The sequence below is a fragment of the Heterodontus francisci genome, chromosome 3 (assembly GCF_036365525.1).
Source record: "Heterodontus francisci isolate sHetFra1 chromosome 3, sHetFra1.hap1, whole genome shotgun sequence".
NCBI classification, from domain to species: domain Eukaryota; kingdom Metazoa; phylum Chordata; class Chondrichthyes; order Heterodontiformes; family Heterodontidae; genus Heterodontus; species Heterodontus francisci.
The window spans coordinates 24421179-24442570 of record NC_090373.1 but is presented as its reverse complement, the minus strand read 5'-3'; the positions used below and the strand labels follow the sequence as shown (position 1 = coordinate 24442570).

The 21392-nt window shown below is 42.6% G+C and overlaps 1 protein-coding gene across 2 annotated transcripts in view; it reads right to left on the bottom strand.

Moving 5' to 3' along the window:
* pgbd5 (piggyBac transposable element derived 5) overlaps window positions 1–21392 on the bottom strand; it is a 77082-nt gene that overhangs the window by 1828 nt on the left and 53862 nt on the right. The window contains exons 3-7 of one of the 2 annotated variants that reach the window (XM_068020197.1): window positions 17516–17650; window positions 14939–15119; window positions 13161–13358; window positions 12271–12373; window positions 5116–5215 (exon numbers count right to left, since the gene is read on the bottom strand). In XM_068020197.1, the coding sequence (XP_067876298.1) occupies window positions 5203–5215; window positions 12271–12373; window positions 13161–13358; window positions 14939–15119; window positions 17516–17650 (630 nt within the window). In that variant the 3' untranslated portion in view covers window positions 5116–5202. Of the gene's footprint in view, window positions 1–5109; window positions 5216–12270; window positions 12374–13160; window positions 13359–14938; window positions 15120–17515; window positions 17651–21392 lie in introns of those variants that run through there. The other variant, XM_068020196.1, reaches the window with a different exon arrangement.

Here is a 21392-nt window from a genome sequence, read left to right as displayed (position 1 = left end):
AGGTAGGAAGGCACGGGGATCTTCAGTGCTGCTGGTGGTTGTTGCCCTGGTAAGGCACCCAATGGACTGGACTGGCACCTGAGTGGGAATGATATTGCCAATCTGGACTGATGCTGGGGGTGAGACACGCCATCAAGTGATTTGGTGGAATTAATCAGCAACACCACTTGTCAGCTGCTGATCTTGCTGTGGTTACCATAAAAACATTTACTATGATTGTTTAGATGATTCACACAGGTTGTTTGGAGCATAACTATTAAAGCACCTGAAATCTGTCCAAATTAGCAAGTTATAGCCTGTAGATGAGTTACGCCATTGTTACACAGAAGGTTCCTGTGGGGTCCGCAACTTACACATTTTCTGCACTCAAGTTACGCCAGAGCTGCACCAAATCTCTTCCAATTAACTTACCCCAGGAAACTTGTGTGGAACTCCTTCTGCTGGTGAACAATATCACTTCCCAGCTCAACAACTGCAGAACTGACAAAGACATTCAGGGCCTATTCAGTTTCAAGGAAAGGGTGTGGGCTGATTACCTTGTGTTACAGGGGTATCCTATGCTTCCCCCCCCCCCCCCCCCCCCTCTGTAAATGAATCTGTGACCAACTACTATTTTCTCCTGTACACCTTTAAGTTCTGCAAATTAATTTTTCACAAGTGGAAGGTACATAAAACAATGCCGACCTGTCTTCAAGATAAACCCTCTACAAAATGAACTGTAACCACTTGAGACTGCAGAACATCTGCGTTGGGGTGGATGGAAATGCACCCAGACAACCAGTATAAAAAAATTCCCATAAGAACCATGGATAGATAATGGCCCATTATTGTGAAATAAAATGAGAATATTAATTTCAAAAATCTCTAGATAGGGAGAACAGAAGGTAGCTTTGAAACAAATACTTGAAAGCTACTGCTGTGCCCAGATGGACACCCTTGGAATAATTTATTCTGCCTCATTATTCTGAGGAACTGGGCTGTTACTAGTGTGGATGATTGGCAGCACTTGCTGATTTGCTTGTTCGTATTCAGGTATAAGGAGGTCTTGGTGGCACAGGGCTCTGCTTGGCACAGACATTACAAGGGGGGAAACTGAATCAACAGTTTGCATTCATATAACACCTTTAACATAGAAGAGTGTCCCAAGGTACTTCAGGGGACTGAAATGGACGCAGAGCCATGGGAGCATTAAGTTGCATCACCAACATGTTGGTTAAAACAGGTTTTAAGGAACGTCTTAAGAGGACAGGGAAGTGGAAGCAGAGGATGTTTACAAAGGAAACATCGAACAGTGGACCTAGAATACTGAAGGCTTGGCCATCAATGATATGGGGTTATATGGAGAGAGGTGTAGCAGAGTTTAGGATTCAGAAATTTGGTGGAGGGACAAAGGCAGGGAGGGATTTAAACACAAGGTTGAGAGTATTAAATTTGATTTAAAAGGGCTCCCAGGGTCACCCAAAACAGATGATCTGTTTATTTATTTCACTACTGTGTGTGAAAGCGAGAGAAGACTCCTTTTGGAATCCAGATGTGATTTTCCAGATGAAAATACAGACTCGAAGATATAACAAATCACCAGAAAATGCATGGAACAAGATTAAAATATAAACATTTAATATCTGAAATTGCTGCTCTCTCAGGAGGTAGAAACATCAAGTTCTTTAGATTCATTAGAGGTGTCAGGGCAAACGAATCGAGGAAATTACCAAACTAACGCATTCGAGTTATCATTTTCAAATCTTATATCAACCTCCACAACGTCTTCATTATCCTGGAAAAATCACATCATAGAGTCAGAATCGATCAGGTACAGGTGGTGGCCATTCGTGTCCATGTCAGCTCTCTGTAGAGCAATCCAGTCAGTCCCATTTCCCTGCTCAATCCCTGTAGCCCTGCAAGGTTATTTCCCTCAAGTGCCCATCTAATTTCCTTTGGAAATCATTCATAGTCTCCGCTTCCACCACCCCAGAAGGCAGCACGTTTCAGGTCATTACCACCTGTGTAAAAAAAAACTTCTTCCTCACATTCCCCCCACTTCTCTTTCCCAAAACCTTGGGAATGGTAATAGCTTTACTTTGCCTACCTTATCTAAACCAGTCATAATCTACTCCAGAGAACCCCAGATTCTCCAACCAAACTCATAGCTAAAAATCATCCATCCCTGGAACTATTCTGGTAAATCTACTCTTCACCCTCTCAAGGACCCTCACATCTTTCCTAAAGTGTAGTGACTAGACCTGAATGCAATACTCCAGTTGTGGCCTAACCAGAGCTTTATAAAAGGTTCAGCATAACTTCCCTGTTTTTGTACTCAATATTTCTATTTATGAAGCCCAAGATCCCATATGCTTTGCTAACTACTGTCAATATGTCCTGCCACCTTCAAAGATCAATGTGCATAAATGCCCAGGTCCCTCTGTCCCTGTACACACTTTAGAACTATACCATTTAGTTTATATGGCCTCACCCTATCTCTTCTACCAAAATGCATTACTTCACACTTCTCTGAATTAAATTCCATTTGCCATCTGTATCATCCTCATTGTTTGCCACACCTCCAAATTTTGAAATTTTACTCTATTCCAAGATCCAAGTCACTTATATATAATCAAAAAAGTGGTCCCAGCACTGACCCTTAGGGAACATTACTGTCCACCATCCTCCAGTCTGAAAAACAACCATGTCTTGCTGTTTTCTGTCCTTAAGCCAACTTTTTCATTCAAGTTGACACTGCGCCTCAATGTTGTTAACCAGCCTTTTATGCAGTACTTTGTCAAAAGCTCTCTTAAAATCCATATAGACAACATCCACTGTTTTCCCTTCATCAACCTCTGTTATTTCATCAAAAAATTCAATTAGATTAGTCAAGCGTGATCTGCCTTTTACAAATCCGTACTGGCAATCCTCAATTAACACAAACTTCTCAAAGTGCCTGTTGATTTTTTCCTCTGATTATTGTTCTAAAACTTTGCCCACCACTGATGTTAAACTAACAGGCCTGTTACTAGGACTGTCCTTACACCCTTTCTTGAATAAGGGTGCTACATTTGCCACTCTCCAATCCTCTGGCACCTCCTCTGTATCTAGGGCAGATTGGAAGATTATGGCAAGCTCTTTTGCTATCTCCACTCCCACTTCCTTTAGCAACCTGGGATGCAAACCATCTGGACCAGGCAACGCACACTAAGCATAGCCAGCCTTTCCAGTACATTCTTCGATATCAATTTTCATTCTATTCATGATCTCTACCATCTCCACTTCTACCGATATTTTGTCAGCATTCTCTTCCTTAGTAAATACTGATACAAAACATAGTATTCTAGCCTTGCCCTGTGCCTCTAAGCATATCACCCTCTTTATCCCTAATAAACCCCACTCCACCTCTTACTACCCGCTTACTATTTACATGTCGGCAGAAGGTTGAATTCCTTTTATATTAACTGCCATTCTATTCTCATATTCTTTTTGCTCGTTTACTTTCCTCTTCACCTCCCCTCTCAACTCACTGTATTTGGCCTGGTTAACATTTGCAGAATTCACCTGACATGCATCATACACTCTCTTTTTTGTCTCATCATATTCTCTATCTCCCTTGTTATCCAAGGAACCCCGTCTTTGGCTCCCCTACCTTTTTCCCTTGTTGGAATGTACCTAGCCTGTACCTGAAACATTTCTTCCTTAACGATAACCCATTGCCCCGTACGTTTCTCCTGTCAACCTTTGATTCCATTTTACCCTGGTTAGATTCCCTCTCATCCCAGTGAAGTTAGCCCTCTTCCAATAGAAGTTCTACTTTAGATTGTTCCTTGCTCATCTCCATTGCTAATCTAAACCTTATGATACAATAATCACTCTTATCCAAGTGCTCCCCTGCAGACACTTGGCCCACCTCATTCCCCAGCACCAGATCCAGCAATGCCTCCTTCCTACAATAAAAGCAAAATACTGCAGATGCTGGAAATCTGAAATAAAAACAAGAAATGCTGGAAATACTTAGCAGGTCTGGCCAGACCTGCTGTGTATTTCCAGCATTTCTTGTTTTAATGCCTCCTTCCTAGTTGGACTGAGAACATACTGGTCAAGGAAGTTCTCAACACATTTCAGAAATTCCTCCCCCCTCCTTTCCCTTTGCTCGAACATTATCCCAATTGATACTTGGGTAACTAAAGTCTCTGAATATCACCACTCTTATAGTTCCTGCACATCTGTGATTTCCCCCCCTCTCACCATTTGGAGGCCTATAGAATACCCCAGTAGTCAGATCATACTTTTCTTGCTTCTCAACTCTAACCAAATCAATTCTGTCCTTGCCCCCTCAAAGACATCTTCCCTTTCCAATACTGCAATGTATTCTCTAAGCAGTACTGCCACCCCACTTCCCCTTTTTCCTTCCCTATCTTTTCTGAACACATTGTATCCTTGAATATTAAGTGTCATTTTAAGCTACGTTTCCGTTATTGCCACATCATATTCCCACACCGCTATTTGTACTTGTATCTTACCAACCTTATTCACCACATTTGGTGCGTTTACATGCATGCGTTGTAAACCTATCTATATATTTCTTGTAGTCCTTCTTAGTCTTCCCCTATCTAATACACTCACTCCTTTATGAACTTTACTCCTCTTTTCTACTTCTATATGCTGGTGCCTATTCCCCTGGCAATTTAGTTTCAACCCTCTCCAACCATACTAGTGAACCTCCCCATAAGTACATTAGTCCCATTCCTTAATGGTTTCCTGGTCCTAGTTTAAACTACTGCCCTAGTTTAATTTTAATTTGGTTCTGTCCAAGTTTTCCAACTATTCTCCCAAAATATTCTTCAAGTATTTGAGTACATGAGGTCATCAAACCAACACCCTAGTTGCTTATGATTTGCACTCATGATATCCCTAATCCAAAACAAAGTAACTCATTAAACTGGACAAAACAGAAGCCAAAAATAGGCATTTACATATAAAAGCCATAACTAAACCATAATATTTGGATCCACTAATGTTGGTTACACAGGATGAAAGTTTTTACTGAGAAGGAGTACCTAACAGATTTTAAAGTCTATACACAGTTAGCAGATAAAAGACTGCAATGTTCCTATATGTACTCACTTGCTGTACTTATCGTCATATTTGCAGATATAACCAAGGTGAGCAGCAAAAGCCTCTACTGCTAAAGGACAGCGAATCTCTCCACTTTTCCTTCTAATTATGACTCCTGTAAGAACAAAAAGATTTGCTAATGCTAAGAAAGTGATTTTTAATGCACCTCTTGTATCTAAAGTGATAAAAATCTACCACTGATAATGATATTAAAAGCCAAGGACACCACATGTTTGTAAACCTGGTGTTTAGTCTTGAAAATGCTATTAACTACTAACTACACAAGCTATCGCACAATGTCCACATCCAAATGTTGGTCATTTGTCCTTGCTCAGCTGGACTTGAGTCTCTTTTTTTTTAAATTTGAAACCCAGCACTAGTTGTAAGAAGCTTCTTCTCCAGAAACTCCACTCAGAAGACCACTTCTGAAGTGAGCAGTCTTAATCAAAGGGCTAACAAGAGATTGTAGGCTGCAGACAAAAATATAGGTTACAGGAACTGGAATTCTAGTTACCGTGCTACATTCTCATCTCCCATAAGAGTACTTATGGGAAAGAGCAACCTAATTAATCTGGTCCTGGAGCTCTGCACTCCATTCAGAGCCAAATCATTCTAAAGACTCCAGGTTGACCAGCCAGATACCCTCTTCTCATTGCTGTCAAACTATTTCCTCCTGGAGTCCTCTGGCTGCTTCAATGCTTAGTGCTTCATGCAGTCTTATTCTTGGAACTCTCCAAAATCACTGCAATGCTTTAATGTAATCTTTTCCTTGCGATGCTTTTCAGTATACTCTGCCAATAGCAATAGTTACTACAGGAGATATAAACTTCCTTTCTGGCTTGATCAATGTTTAACTGCAAATAGTATTGACATCTGATAAGTGGATAGTTTAAAGTACCATGTCAGCAAGTTACTAATCAATGAATCTAAAAGATGCTCAGAAATAACATGTGCTGTGGACAAAGGGGAAACCGGTGGATGTACTATACTTAGATTTCCAGAAGGCATTTGATAAGGTGCCATATTAAAGGTTATTGTGGAAAATAAAAGCTCATGGTATAGGGGTAACATTTTGGCATGGATAGACGATTGGCTAACAGGAAACATAGAGTAGGCATAAAATCGGTCATTTTCTGTTTGGCAAGATCGAACGGGTGGTGTGCCACAGGGGTCAGTGCTGGGGCCTCAACCTTATACAATTTATATAAGTGACTTGGATGAAGGGACCGAAGGTATGACTGCTAAATTTACTGATGACACAAGGATAGGTAGGAAAGTAAGTTGTGAAGAGGACACAAGGAGGCTACAAAAGGATATAGATAGGTTAAGTGAGTGGGCAAAGATCTGGCAAATGGAGTATAATGTGGGAAAATGTGAAAATGTCCATTTTGGCAGGAATAAAAAAAGAAACATATTACCTAAATGGTGAGAGATTGCAGAGCTCGGAGATGCAGAGGGATCTGGTGTCCTAGTTCATGAATGGCAAAAGGTTAGTATGCAGCAAGTAATTAGGAAAGCTAATAGAATCATTTATTGCAAGGGTAACTGAATACAAAAGTAGGAGGTTATGCTTCAGTTATACAGGGCAATGGTAAGACCATATCTGCAGCACTGTGTACAGTATTGGTCTCCTTATTTAAGGAAGGATATAAATGCATTGGAAGCAGTTCAGGGAAGGTTTACTAGACTAATACCTGGAACGGGCTGGTTGTCTTATGAGGAAAGGTTGGACAGGCAAGGCTTGTATCCGCTGGAGTTTGGAAGAGTAAGAGGCGCCTTGATTGAGACATGAAAGAATCTGAGGGGTCTTGACAGGGTGGATGTGGAAAGGATGTTTCCCCTTGTGGGAGAATCTAAAACTAGGGGTCACTGTTTAAAAATAAGGGGTCGCCGATTTACAAGAGAGATGAGGAGAAATTTTCTGAGGTTTGAGTGTCTTTGGAACTCTCATCCTCAAAAGGCAGTGGAAGCAGAGTCTTTGAATATTTTTAAGGCAGAGGTAGACAGGTTCTTGATAAGCAAGGGGGTGGAAGGTTATTGGGGGTAGGCAGGAATATGAAATTGAGGTTACAATCAGATCAGCTATGATCTTATTGAATGGCAGAGCAGGCTCAAGGGGCTGAGTGGCCTACTCCTGCTCCTAATAGATGACCACTAAGTTTAGTTTAGTTTAGAGATACAGCACTGAAACAGGCCCTTCGGCCCACCCAGTCTGTGCCGACCATCAACCACCCATTTATACTAATCCTACACTAATCCCAGATTCCTACCACATCCCCACCTGTCCCTATATTTCCCTACCACCTAACTATACTAGGGGCAATTTTATAATGGCCAATTAACCTATCAACCAGCAAGTCTTTGGCATGTGGGAGGAAACCGGAGCACCCGGAGGAAACCCACGCAGACACAGGGAGAACTTGCAAACTCCGCACAGGCAGTACCCAGAATCGAACCCGGGTCCCTGGAGCTGTGAGGCTGCGGTGCTAACCACTGCGCCACTGTGCCGCCCCAAAGTGCCTAACTATCACCAAACATGTCAGATGGAGTCCTGTACTACTCCTGAATAAAGAGGTGCCCCTCCCCATCTCCCGGCCCTACAAACTGATGTGATAACTCTGCTCCTCCAAGTTTGGCCTCTTGTGCATCCCCAATTATCATTGCCCCACCTCTGGCAGCCATGACTTCAGCTACTGAGGCAAAAAACTCAGATTACCTTCGTAAGCCCCTTCAGCCCTCTATCTCTCTCCTCCTTTAAGACGTGCCTTAAAATCTTTGGTCACCTAGGGGAAGCATATGAGTGTTAGCCGTGGCTCAGTTGGTAGTACTTTTGCCTGAGTCACCAGGTTGTGGGTTCAAGTCTCACTCCAGGACTTGAGCACAAAATCAAGGCTGACACTCCAGTGCAATACTGAGGGAATGCTGTCTTTCAGACGAGACATTAAACTGAAGCCCCGCCTGCTCTCTCGGGTGGACGTAAAAGATCCATGGCACTATTTTGAAGAGCAGCAGGGGAGTTTTCCCCAGTGTCCCAGTCCATATTTATCCCTCAATCAAAATCACAAAAAACAGATTACCTGGTCATCATCACATTGCTGTTTGTGGGAGCTTGCTGTGCGCAAATTGGATGCCACAGAGTCATAGTTATACAGCACAGAAACAGGCCCTTTGGCCCATCGTGTCCATGTCGGCCATCAAGCACCTATCTATTCTAATGCCATTTTCCAGCACTGGGCCCGTGGCCTTGTATGCTATGGCGTTTCAAGTGCTCATCTAAATATTTCTAAGGGAAAATGTTTCTTCCTATCTAACCCATCTATGCCCCTCATAATTTTGTATACCTCAATCAGGTCCCCCCTCAGCCTTCTCTGCTCTAAGGAAAACAACCCTAGCCTATCCAGTCTCTCTTCATAGCTGAAATGCTACAACCCAGGCAATATCCTGCTGAATCTCCTCTGCACCCTCTCCAGTGCAATCACATCCTTCCTATACAGTACTCCAGCTATGGCCTAACTAGCGTTTTATATAACTCCATCATAACCTCCCTGCTCTTATAGTCTATGCCTCAGCTAATAAAAGCAAGTATCCCATATGCTTTCCTAACCACCTTATCTACCTGTGCTGCTACCTTCAGTGATCTATGGACAGGTCCACGAAGGTCTCTCTGAACCTCTACTTCCTAGGGTCCTACCACCCACTGTATATTCCCTTGCCTTGTTAGTCCTCCCAAAATGCATCACCTCACACTTCTCAGGATTAAATTCCATTTGCCACTGCTCTGCCCATCTATATCATCCTGTAATCTAAGACTTTCCTCTTCATTTAAGACACCACCAATTTTTGTGTCATCTGCGAACTTACTGATCATAACTCCTATATTCACATCTAAATCATTAATGTACACTACAAACAGCAAGGGTCCCAGCACCGATCCCTGCGGTACACCACTGGTCACAGGCTTGCAATCGCAAAAACAACCCTTGACCATCACCCCTCTGCCTCCTGCCACTAAGCCAATTTTGGATCCAATTTGCCAAATTGCCCTGGATCCCATACACTCTTACCTTGTTAATCAATCTCCCATGTGGGACCTTATCAAAAGCCTTATTGAAGTCCATGTAGACTAAATCAACTGCTTTACCCTCATCCATACATCTAGTCACCTCCTTGAAAAATTCAATCAGGTTTGTTAGACATAATTTTTTATTTTATTTAGAGATACAGCACTGAGACAGGCCCTTTGGCCCATCGAGTCTGTGCCGACTAACAAACACCCATTTATGCTAATCCTACATTAATCCCATATTCCCTACCACATCCCCACCATTCTCCTACCACCTACCTACACTAGAGGCAATTTACAATGGCCAATTTACCTATCAATCTGCAAGTCTTTGGCTGTGGGGGGAGGAAACCAGAGCACCCAGCAGAAACCCACACGGTCACGGGAGAACTTGCAAACTCCGCACAGGCAGTACCCAGAACCGAACCAGAGTCGCTGGGGGCTGCGGTGCTAACCACTGCAGTGGTTAGCACTGCAGCCTCACAGCTCCAGCAACCTGGGTTTGGTTCTGGGTACTGCCTGTGCCGAGTTTGCAAGTTCTCCGTGACCGCGTGGGTTTCCTCCCACAGCCAAAGACTTGCAGGTTGATAGGTAAATTGGACATTGTAAATTGCCCCTAGTGTAGGTAGGTGGTAGGAGAATTGAGGGAAGGATGTAAGGGAATATGGGATTAATGTAGGATTAGTATAAATGGGTGGTTGTTGGTTGGCACAGACTCCGTGGGCCGAAGGGCCTGTTTCAGTGCTGTATCGCTCTATGACTATAATCTCCCCCCTGACAAAGCTATGCTGACTATCCATGATTAATCCCTGCCTCTCCAAGTGGAGATTAATCCCGTCCCTCAGAATTTTTTCCAATAGTTTCCCTATCACTGATGTTAGATGCACTGACCTGTAATTACCTGGTTTATCCCTGCTACCCTTCTTGAATAACATTTTCTACATTACAACAGTGACCACACTTCAAAAGAACACCATCAGTTGCAAAACGTCTGGTGGTCGTGAAAGGCGCTATATAAATGCAAGTCTGTCTTCTTTCTTTTAGCTGTTCCAATACCTCATGTGGCCAAGTGTTAAATTTTAGTTTCATAATGCTCCTGGGAAGTGACTTGGGATGTTTTACTATGTTAAAAGTGCTGTAGAAATGCAAGTCTTTCTAGATGGAGCTAAAAAAGGTTGAATTTGCAAATTACTAAAGATAAGCTTCACTTGGTAGTGGTCGGAAACTCTCCAACAAAAAGATTAAAACCAGAAGCTGGCATAGAACAAACATTCTCTAGAAACTTAAAGCATAAAAAGAATTTTCCAAAGCTAACCTCAAATGGTGCTAACTCCTCAAGAAACCGATTGAAACAATAATTCGGGACCAAATTAATCTAGAAACAATAAATTCGGGGCACAGTGGCACAGTGGTTAACACCGCAGCCTCACAGCTCCAGGGACCCGGGTTCGATTCTAGGTACTGCCTGTGCGGAGTTTGCAAGTTCTCCTGTGACCGCGTGGGTTTCCGCCGGGTGCTCCGGTTTCCTCCCACAGCCAAAAACTTGCAGGTTGATAGGTGAATTGGCCATTGTAAGTTGCCCCTAGTGTAGGTAGTTGGTAGGAGAATGGTGGGGATGCGGTAGAGAATATGGGGTTAATATAGGATTAGTATAAATGGGTGGCACAGCCTCGGTGGGCCGAAGGGCCTGTTTCAGTGCTGTATCTCTAAATAAAATTAAAATAAAATAAATCATCACATGGACAAATGCGGGTTAATTAAGGAAAGCCAGCACGGATTCATCAAGGGAAAATCACGTTTAACTAACTTGCTGGAGTTTGTTTGAAGAGGTAACAGAGAGGGCTGATGAGGGTAATGCTGCTGGCATGGTGTACATGGTCTTCCAAAAGACATTTGATACAGCGCTACACAACAGACTTGTGAGCAAAGTTATAGCTCATGGAATAAAAGGGACAATAGCAACATGGATATGAAATTGGCTGAGTGACAAGAAACAGAGAGTAGTGGTTAATGGATGTTCTTCAGGCTGGAGGAAGGTTTTTGGTGCAGTTCCCCAGGTGTCAGTGTTGGGACCCTTGCTCTTCCTGATATACATTAATGACCTAAACCTTGGTGTACAGGGCTCAATTTCAAAATTTGTGGGTAACACAAAACTTGGAACAATTGTGAACTGTGAGGAGGATAGGGTAGAACTTCAAAAAGGACAGACAAGTTGGTGGAATGGACGGACAAGTGGTAGATGAAGTTCAATGTGGAGAAAATGTGAAGTCATTCATTCTGGTAGGAAGAATATGAACAGACAATATAACAAAGGGAACAATTCTAAAGGGAGTGCAAAAGCAGAGGGACCTGGGGGTATATGTGCATAAGTCATTGAAGGTGGCAGGACAGGTTGAGAGAGCAGTTAATAAAGCATACAGTATCCTGGGCTTTATTAATAGGGGCATAGAGTACAAGAACAAGGAGATTATGTTGTACTTGTATAAGACACTAGTTCGGCCTCAGCTGGAGTATTGCGTCCAGTTCTGGGCGCCGCAGTTCATGAAAGATGTGAAGGCATTGGAGCGAGTGCAGAAAAGATTCACAAGAATGGTTCCATGGATGAGGAACTTCAGGTATGAAGACAGATTGGAGAAGCTGGGACTGTTTTCCTTGGAGGAGAGGCTGAGAGGTGATTTGATAGAGATATTCAAAATCGCGAGGGGTCTGGACAGAGATGATAGGGAAAAACTGTTCCCACTTGTGAAAGGATCGAGAACGAAAGGGCACAGATTTAATGTGATTGGCAAAAGCGACATGAGGAAAAACGTTTTCACGCAGCAAGTGGTTAGGATCTGGAATGCACTGCCTGAGACTGTGGTGGAGGCAGGTTCAATCGAGGCATTCAAAAGGGAATTAGGCTGCTACCTGAAAAGGAAGAATGTGCAGCGTTATGGGGAGAAGGTGGAGGAATGGCATTAGGTAAATTGCTCATCCAGAGAGCTGGTGCAGATACGATGGGCCAAATGGCCTCCTTCTGCACTGTAACAATTCTGTGATTCTGTGACGTGTGGCTAAGAAAAGTTACTGAGCATCCCAACAAATAGGTTTCTGCAGGTTCCACTAACTTCAGCAGTTGAACATAGGAAGAGAAGTAACCCTTGAGCTTGTTCTGCCATTCAATGACATCATGGCTGACCTGCGACCAAACTGCCCCATATCTCTTTATACCTGGAGTTAACAAGACAAAATTTCAGTTTTAAAAGTAACAATTGATCTAGCATCAACTGCAGTTTACGGAAGAGAGTTCCAAACTTCTACCACCCTTTGCGTGTAGAAGCATTTCCTAATTTCATTCCTGAAAGTTCTGGCTCTAAATTTTAGACTATCCCCCCAGTCCTAGACTCAACTAGTGCAAATAGTTTCTCCCAATCTACCCTATCCCTTCCTCTTAATGTCTTGAAAGCTTTGATTAAATCACCCTTTAACCTTCTAAACTCCAGGGAATACAACCCTAGTTTGTCCAGTCTCTCCTCATAATTTAGCACTTGGAGTCCAGGTATCATTCTCGTTAATTCTATGCTGCACTCCCTCCAAAGAAAATATACCGTTCCTAAGGTGTGGTGGTGCTCAGAACTGCTCACAGTACTCCAGGTGTGGCCTAACCAGGGCTTTGTATAGCTGTAGCATAACTACAATCCCCTTGTATTCTAGTCCTCTAGACATGCTATATCCATTACCTTTCCTATAGTATGTGGAGCATGACGAATGGGATGACATCAAGTGTGACACGAAAATAATCCAGAGCTCTAGTCATTAGTCCCATAATCAGCTCCTCTTGTTTTTTTTTTTAAAACAAGTTTATTTCCCTATAATTAGTTGTAGAACTTGCATCCAAGAAACCAGTCGGAGAACAAACACCTGCCATGACCAGGGAGCCCAAAAATTGAGTGTATAAAGCTCAATTTATTTTGAATATCCCTAGTAACAGGGGTACAAATGTTGTACAAGCACTTGCCTTCTTTGAATGGAGAGTAAGCATTTGTGAGAAAGTAGAACTGTCCTTTGTTGGACCAGCTGATTAGGGACATGTTTCCTTTCATTCTCACCCTGTATTGGCCCCGAACCTGTGGAATCTCAGGGTTAACTAGCATCGACTGTGGCAGTCCCGTACAGTCACTCTTCCTGGAGCTCAGAAGTCCACAACAATAAATCCCTGTAAGAAGGGAAACAATACAATTCCAAATGAAACAACCACACAATAACTGGACCAGTTATTAAAGATATCTATTTATGAGAAGATGCGCTTTACTGATTGAAACCCAAAGGTCAGGATTAAGCTGCCATAAATAACACTATTGATGTTACGAATATAGTTACAAATGCCTCTGGATGTTATGTGTACAAACATGTCTCATCCACAATACTAAAACTGGACAGGAGAACACATGCACACAGGGAACAAAGCAAAGTACTAATACTGAACAAGACAGAATTATAATAAGACATCCTGTGTATGAAAAGAAAGAAAATAATTTTCCGTAGAACGAAGTCCCTGGGGACCAGGACCCAATCTAAGAATCCGGAGGGGTAAATACTCAAAAGTATGAGCAGTCTTTTTTCCCTAAGAGGGAGACAATAATTATCCATACAGGAAAGGAGAGATAGGAAGAGTACTTGCAACAAGTCTATAGGTACTTTGTTGGCAAAAAAAAAAACTTACAAGCTGTATTTATTATGTCCCTAACTTATCCCATTGTACCCAATTGGACAGCAGTGCTAGTTCCAGGTAACCAGATTAAATTTGGACCACAAGATCACATCAGAATTATAATTTTCAGTCAGGATATCAGATGTTAGCAGAATGGCTGACCATTGGCAACACCCACACATTCTTTGCAAAAACTGCTTGATCATTTTACTACCTGACATCACGGTGTATATAAATTATACAACAGATGGCAAAAGTGATTACAATGTAAGTTGCCATCAGCTCCACATTATACACAATACAAAATCCAGATTGAAAGATGACTTTAGGCAGTAATTTCACACTTGGGTTCAGTTAAGTTTTACAACCATCTTGAGCTTCATTTCATGGTTTACACCATCCTGACTCTGAGATGAGGTTACAATATTGACATTCCACCTCATTCAGAAGTGCATTCCACTGTCCTTGTGAACGAAGGCACCATCCAGGACGAAGCTGCACACAACACTGACAGATGCAGGTTTAATACCCCACTCTGTAATGAGCTAACTAGTCTCAGTTAGGATAGAGCAACTAATGTCAGCAACCTGCCCTGGGGGATGGAGGAGAAAGAAAACTAATCCCAGCATCAGCCAAGGTTCCCACTCTCGATTCCTGTCTAGTGACTTCTGCTGGTAAATGAATGTGTGGATGTCACAAGATGACAGACTTGGCCATGATCAAAAAAAGCTACCAACATTCATGCAATGGGCAAGATATCAGAGGGAGCTAGTGACCACGAAATGGCATTGCAGCAAGTTAGTGCTTTCAAGGCAAATTTAGGCAGGGAAGAAAAGTCAGAACTTGAAGAAAAATTATGTTAATTTGCCAAACTTATCGCATCTTACATTCTTTACAATGCTTATTAAAACCGCTAAAATCTGTGACTGAACATAAATGAAGAAATTTATTTTGAGGGACCCAGCAACAAAGGCCAAATTGCATGTCCACTGAAGCAATCCTTTTAACATTTCCAAAGTTGCTTCATACAGCTATTCCAAATAGTTCTGCACCACCCACAGTACTTCACGCTTTTTACTACAAACCTTTTTTCTCAAACTCTTCAAAAAGATTTAAGCTAGTGATGCTGGGACCAGTATATATGATGTAGTTTTTTCCAGTCAAATTCTGGCAAAGGCTTTTCGCCACAAGACTGTGGAGCTGTGGTCTGTTCTTCAAAGTATCCAGCCCATCTGAGGCTGTTCCTTCCTTCAAATTAACATAAACCTAAAATGGAAAAGGAAAGCAAGATGACAGAACATATTTAACATGTTTGTTTACAGAACAGCATTGGGTTTTAAGATTCTTCTCCATTTGTGTCACAAGAAATTCCATTTCGTCACAATACAAAAAAAAATGCACCTTCTCCGCCTCCTCCATTTGTCATAACAGATTATCTTAAAGTGTGCTAATCTCTTATTAATGCAGTCCCTTAAGTGTAGTAATACGCTTCCTTTTTCGTTCTGGGCCACACATTTATGTTTTTCTTTTAAACCAGCACACTCAACACCAATGGATTAGAAATTTAAAAATAAAAGCCTACATTTCATTACAGCCGATCCTATGGAAGGTACAGCCCTATCATTTTTACTGCAAGCTGCAAATCCAGTTATTCCCAAAATGGGTCCCAGGCACTGAATATTGTACGCTCTCAGTTCCCACCCAACATTCAAGTTTACTGCTAAAACTAGTTTTTGCTTTGTTCCCCCTACAGTCACTACTCCTGGAAAGGTGCTAGAGTCACAGGACACAAAAAACATGGAATCATTTAAAAAAAGTTGGATCAGCAGTGCAGGGAAGGGGGGTGGAGGGGAATAGTAGGGTATTTCACAAATATGAATGACTGCAGTAAAGTAGATAGAGAGGGGAAACTGTTTTCACTGGCAGGGGGCGCCAGTAACCAGAGGATGCAGATTAAGAATTGGTAAAAGAACCAGAGGGGATTTGAGCAGATTCTTTTTTAATGCAGCGAGTTATGATGATCTGAAATGCACTGCCTACAAAGGTTGTGGTCAGGGGACATGTTGCACCACAGACATTTGACAATTATTAACTCAGCCACGGATATGGGGGTGATTAATCTGTATACAAAGTATATATCCAATCTAACGCCTTCGAAACAGTCCAATTTAAAACATATTTCTCCCTATAAATAAAATAGCTAAGCATACAAATATCAATGGAGAGCAGCACAACAGTATTAGCTAGCTAGCAAGCAATATTGTATGCAATGCGAATTACTTTTGCTGCTAGGTAATTTTAACACAAGGTTAAAGGCTTGAAGAAGGGGTGCCCAACATTTTCACGGGGTGGGACAGGCACATTACAATTTTTGTCTTACATAGGGGACTGGTGAGACAATTTTGGAAAGATAAAGGCATTAAACATTTATCTTACTATTAATTAAAACAACAACAAAGGTGCATTTTTGTGAAGAAGCTTTAAATGAGAAGACTAATTTATTGATTTTCTTTCTGCCCACTATGTTGGACACCAATTTACTGAGACACTTGGCATTTTTTTGCTTGCACAAGTAGTCAATGTTTCCCTGCACACTTGTAGCAATGCGGAGTATTCCGGATAGAAGTCCATTGTCAGGAGTGATCTTGATTGCTCGCTCTCCCACTTCCCTCTCTCTGCTCCCTCCCCCCTCGCCGCAGCATCCCCCCCCCCCCACTCCCTTCCCCCCTCGCCGCAGCCCCCCCCCCCCCCCCCCCCACTCCCTCGCCCTCTCTGTGCCCCCACTCTTTCCACCTCTCGGATCTCCTTTTCCCCCTCCTCCCCACTGAAGCCTGGCCCCTGTATGAATAAAGGAGTACAGTACCCTATGCCAGGCACCATCTCTCTGCTTCTCTCTCAAGTTGGGCCCCAACACCTAATTCAGGCTGCATTTACATTACAAACATGAACAAATCAAATAAAATAAATAGTAGCAATAAAGAACGAGTAACAAGCAAATCAAATCGCTTGAATGGATCAGTTCACACAAGGAGGCTTGCACGGCATCTTGCTCGTGCTATATTCCGCAAATTAGACAGACATTAAATGATGTAGATTGCCTCCAGCTGAGTCACAACATTACTGGTGCTAATTAAACTATTACTTCACTGCAATAGAGATGCTGGAAATACACAAGATTTATCAGCAGCGAGAAAAAATTAAGTATTCAATACAGACTGTCACAAAATATTCATTAAGGTGTCTCAAAAGAGGCTTGTTAAAAACATTCAGTTGTGCAAGAAGAAACGCAGCAGCATAGATTGAAAATTGGTTGGCAGAAAGGGAACAGAGTTAGGATAGAGTTAGGATGGAGCTTGGATTGTAGAAGGGTTGTGCCCTGGGGCCAGTGCTTGGTCCACTTCTGCGCTCAGTCTAAAGAGATGATTGGGATTGGGCATAGGGAGCACAAGCTGAAAAATTGTTGAAGACATAAAAGCGAGGGGCTGGGCAAAACACATGGCAGAAGTGTCACGAGAAGAGTTAGTGAAGTGGGCAGAGAGGTGCAAGATGCAAGCTTTTTTTTTTAAATGAGGTAATTAGCTATTTAAAACTATGTCTCATGCAAAAATACTAAAATGGGCCTTAATATTTGGTTACAGAGTAGAGAACATTTTCAATATCACCTGGCAGATGTAGCCTGTTGCTGCACATTGCCTGACCCAAAGACTAAACTTCCGCTTTTTCCTTTTACGTAATTCCCGGTCTGTACACGTGGCAATGAAGAGCGGATCTTCATCAATTAATGGTTCATGAAGTACCTGAAATACAAAACGTATATTCACCATTCAAATAAAGATTAAACACAAAATCCTGCTGTAACATTTCACATTTAATACAAAAGTTATCTAACTCAGCATTTAATAAATACTCATTGAAAGTAATCTATGATTCTGGAATTAACATGATTGTGTTGAAACAGTACATGCAAATGAAACACGACAGTTGATTACAATAGGCCTTTCTTGGATTACTACAGAAGTGAGGCATTTAAAAGAACTGGCTAATAATTTATTCCCAGCACAAAAAGAAATATAAACATCTCTTGGAAACTGATTGGCATCTCATGCATTCCAACATAAATGAAAAACTTCAACAGCATTTGGGGACTAAGTTCCAGCCAATCACTCCAGCCCAGATCTGCATCAGGGCTGAATCTCTAGAAAATGCAAGCAGGCACCAGCTGAATGAACACTTGAATTGATGCTCTTACATGGCTCAGGTCCTATTCAATACCACACCCCAACAACACTCTTCCGTAAATAAAAGGGCAAGTAATAGAACTTAGTATCAACAACAACTTAGAATCAGAGTTATACAACACAGAAACAGGCCCTTCGGCCCATCGTGTCCATGCTGACCATCAAGCACCTATCTATTCTAACCCCATTTTCCAGCACTTGGCCCTTAGCCTTGCATGCTATGGTGTTTCAAGTGCTCATCTAAATACTTCTTAAATGTTGAGGGTTCCTGCCTCTACCACCCCTTCAGATAGTGTGTTCCAGATTCCAACTACACTCTGGGTGAAAACATTTTTCTTCAAATCCCCTCTAAACCTCCTGTTCCTTACCTTAAATCTATGCCCCCTGGTTATTGACACCTCCGCTAAGGGAAAAAGTTTCTTCCTATCTAACCTATCAATGCCCCTCATAATTTTGTATACCTCAATCAGGTCCTCCCTCAGCCTTCTCTGCTCTAAGGAAAACAACCCTGGCTTATCCAGTCTCTCTTCATAGCTGAAATGCTCCAGCCCAGGCAACATCCTGGTGAATCTCCTCTGCACCCTCTCCAGTGCAATCACATCATTCCTATAGTGAGACGACCAGAACTGTACACAGTACTCCAGCTGTGGGCTAACTAGCATTTTATACACCATCATAACCTCCCTGCTCTTATATTCTATGCCTCGGCTAATAAAGGCAAGTATCCCGTATGCCTTCCTCACCACCTTATCTACCTGTGCTGCCTTCAGTGATCTGTGGACAAGTACACCAAGTTCCTCTGACCCTCTGTACTTCCTAGGGTCCTACCATCCACTGTATAATCCCTTGCCTTGTTAGTCCTCCCAAAATGCATCACCTCACTTCTCAGGATGAAATTCCATTTGCCACTGCTCTGCCAATCTTACCAGCCCATCTATATAGTCCTGTAATCTAAGTCTTTCCTCCTCACTATTTACGACACCACCAATTTTCATGTCTTCTGCGAACTTACTGATCATACCTCCTACATTCACGTCTAAATCATTAATGTACACTACAAACAGCAAGGATCCCAGCACCGATCCCTGCGGTACACCACTGGTCACAGGCTTCCAATCACAAAAACAACCCTCGACCATCACCCTCTGCCTCCTGTCACTAAGCCAATTTTGGATCCAATTTGCCAAATTGCCCTGGATCCCATGGGCTCTTACCTTCTTGACCAATCTCCCATGCGGGATTTTATCAAAAGCCTTACTGAATTCCATGTCGACTACATCAACTGCTTTACCCTCATCTACACAGCTAGTCACCGCCTCGAAAAATTCAATCAAGTTTGTTAGACATGATAACCCCCTGACAAAGCCATGCTGACTATCCTTAATTAATCCATTCCTCTCCAAGTGGAGATTAATCCTGTCCCTCAGAATTTTCCCGACCTCTGATGTTAGACTCAGTGGCCTATAATTACCTGGTTTATCCTTGCTACCCTTCTTGAATAATGGTACCACATTCGCTGTCCTCCAGTCCTCTGGCACCGCTCCTGTGGCCACAGAGGTTTTGAAAATTCGCGTCCCTTGCTATCTCCTCCCTTGCCTCTCATAACAGTCTGGGATACATCTCACCTGGGCCGGGGATTTATCCACTTTTAAGCCTGCTAAAACTGCTAATACCTCCTCCCTTTCAATGCTGATTTGTTCAAGTATATCACAATCCCCCTCCCTGATCTCTACACCTACATCGTCCTTCTCCATAGTGAACACAGATGAAAAGTAATTTAAAACCTCACCTACATCCTCCGGCTCCACACACAGATTGCCACTTTGGTCCCTAATGGGCCCTACCTCTTTCCTTGGTTATCCTTTTGCCCTTAATATGCTTATAAAACACTTTGGGATTTTCCTTTATCTTGCCTGCCAGTGTTTTTTCATGCCCCCTCTTTGCTCTCCTACTTACCTTTTTAAGTACCCCCCTACAATTTCTATACTCCTCTCGAGCATCTGCTGTTTTCAGTGCTCTGAATCTGCCATAAGCCTTTTTGTCCCCCTTACCCAATCCTCTACATCCCATGACAATTTGTATTTATATAGCTCCTTTAATGTAATAATGCGTCCTAAAGTGCTTCACGAGTGTTATAAAGCAAAATATTACACCAAATCACATAAGGTGGTTTGTCAGAAGGCAGATGTCCAAAGGCTTGGTCTGAGGTAGGTTTTAAGGAACGTCTTAAAAGAGTAAAGAGGTAGAGAGGCAGAGGGGTTTAGGGAGGGAATTCCAGAGCTTATGACCTAGGCAGCTGAAGACACGGCCATCAGTGAAGTATTAAAATTGGCGATGCTCAAGTGGCCAGAATTAGATGAATGCAGATATCAGAGGGTTGTGGGGCTGCTGGAGATTAGGGCTGGGAAAGGAGGTGGCAATGGAGAAATTTGAAAACATGGATGAGAACTTTATAATTGAGATGTTCCTTAGCTGGGAGTCAATGTAAATGAGTGAGGACCAGGATGATTGGTGAACAGGTCTTGCTGCAAGTAAGGAAAAGGGCAGCAGAATTTTGGATGACCTCAAGCATATAGAGGTTAGAAGGTTGGAGGCTGGCCGGGAGTGCGTAGGAATAGTCAAGTCTAGAAGTAACAAAGGCGCGAATGAGGGTTTCAGCAGCAAATCAGCCGAGTAGGGACACGTTGCAGAAGTGGGACAGGCGGTCTTAGTGATGGCGCAGATGTGCAGTTGGGAGCTCATCTCAGAGTTAAATATGACACCAAGATTGCGAACAATCTGGTTCAACCTCAGGGGCGGCACAGTGGCGCAGTGGTTAGCACTGCAGCCTCACAGCTCCAGCGACCCGGGTTCAATTCTGGGTACTGCCTGTGTGGAGTTTGCAAGTTCTCCCTGTGTCTGCGTGGGTTTCCTCCGGGTGCTCCGGTTTCCTCCCACAGCCAAAAGACTTGCAGGTTGATAGGTAAATTGGCCATTATAAATTGCCCCTAGTATAGGTAGGTGATAGGGGAATATAGGAACAGGTGAGGATGTGGTAGGAATATGGGATTAGTGTAGGATTAGTATAAATGGGTGGTTAATGGGCGGCACAGACTTGGTGGGCCGAAGGGCCTGTTTCAGTGCTGTATCTCTAAATCTAAAATATTGCCAAAGAGAAAGGGATGGAATTGGTAGCTGGGGAACGGAGCTTGTAACAGGGAGCAAAGACAATGGCTTCCCAATATTTAATAGGACATTTCTGCTCATTCAGTACTGGATTTCGGATAAGCAGTATGATAATTTAGCAACAGTGGAGTAGTCA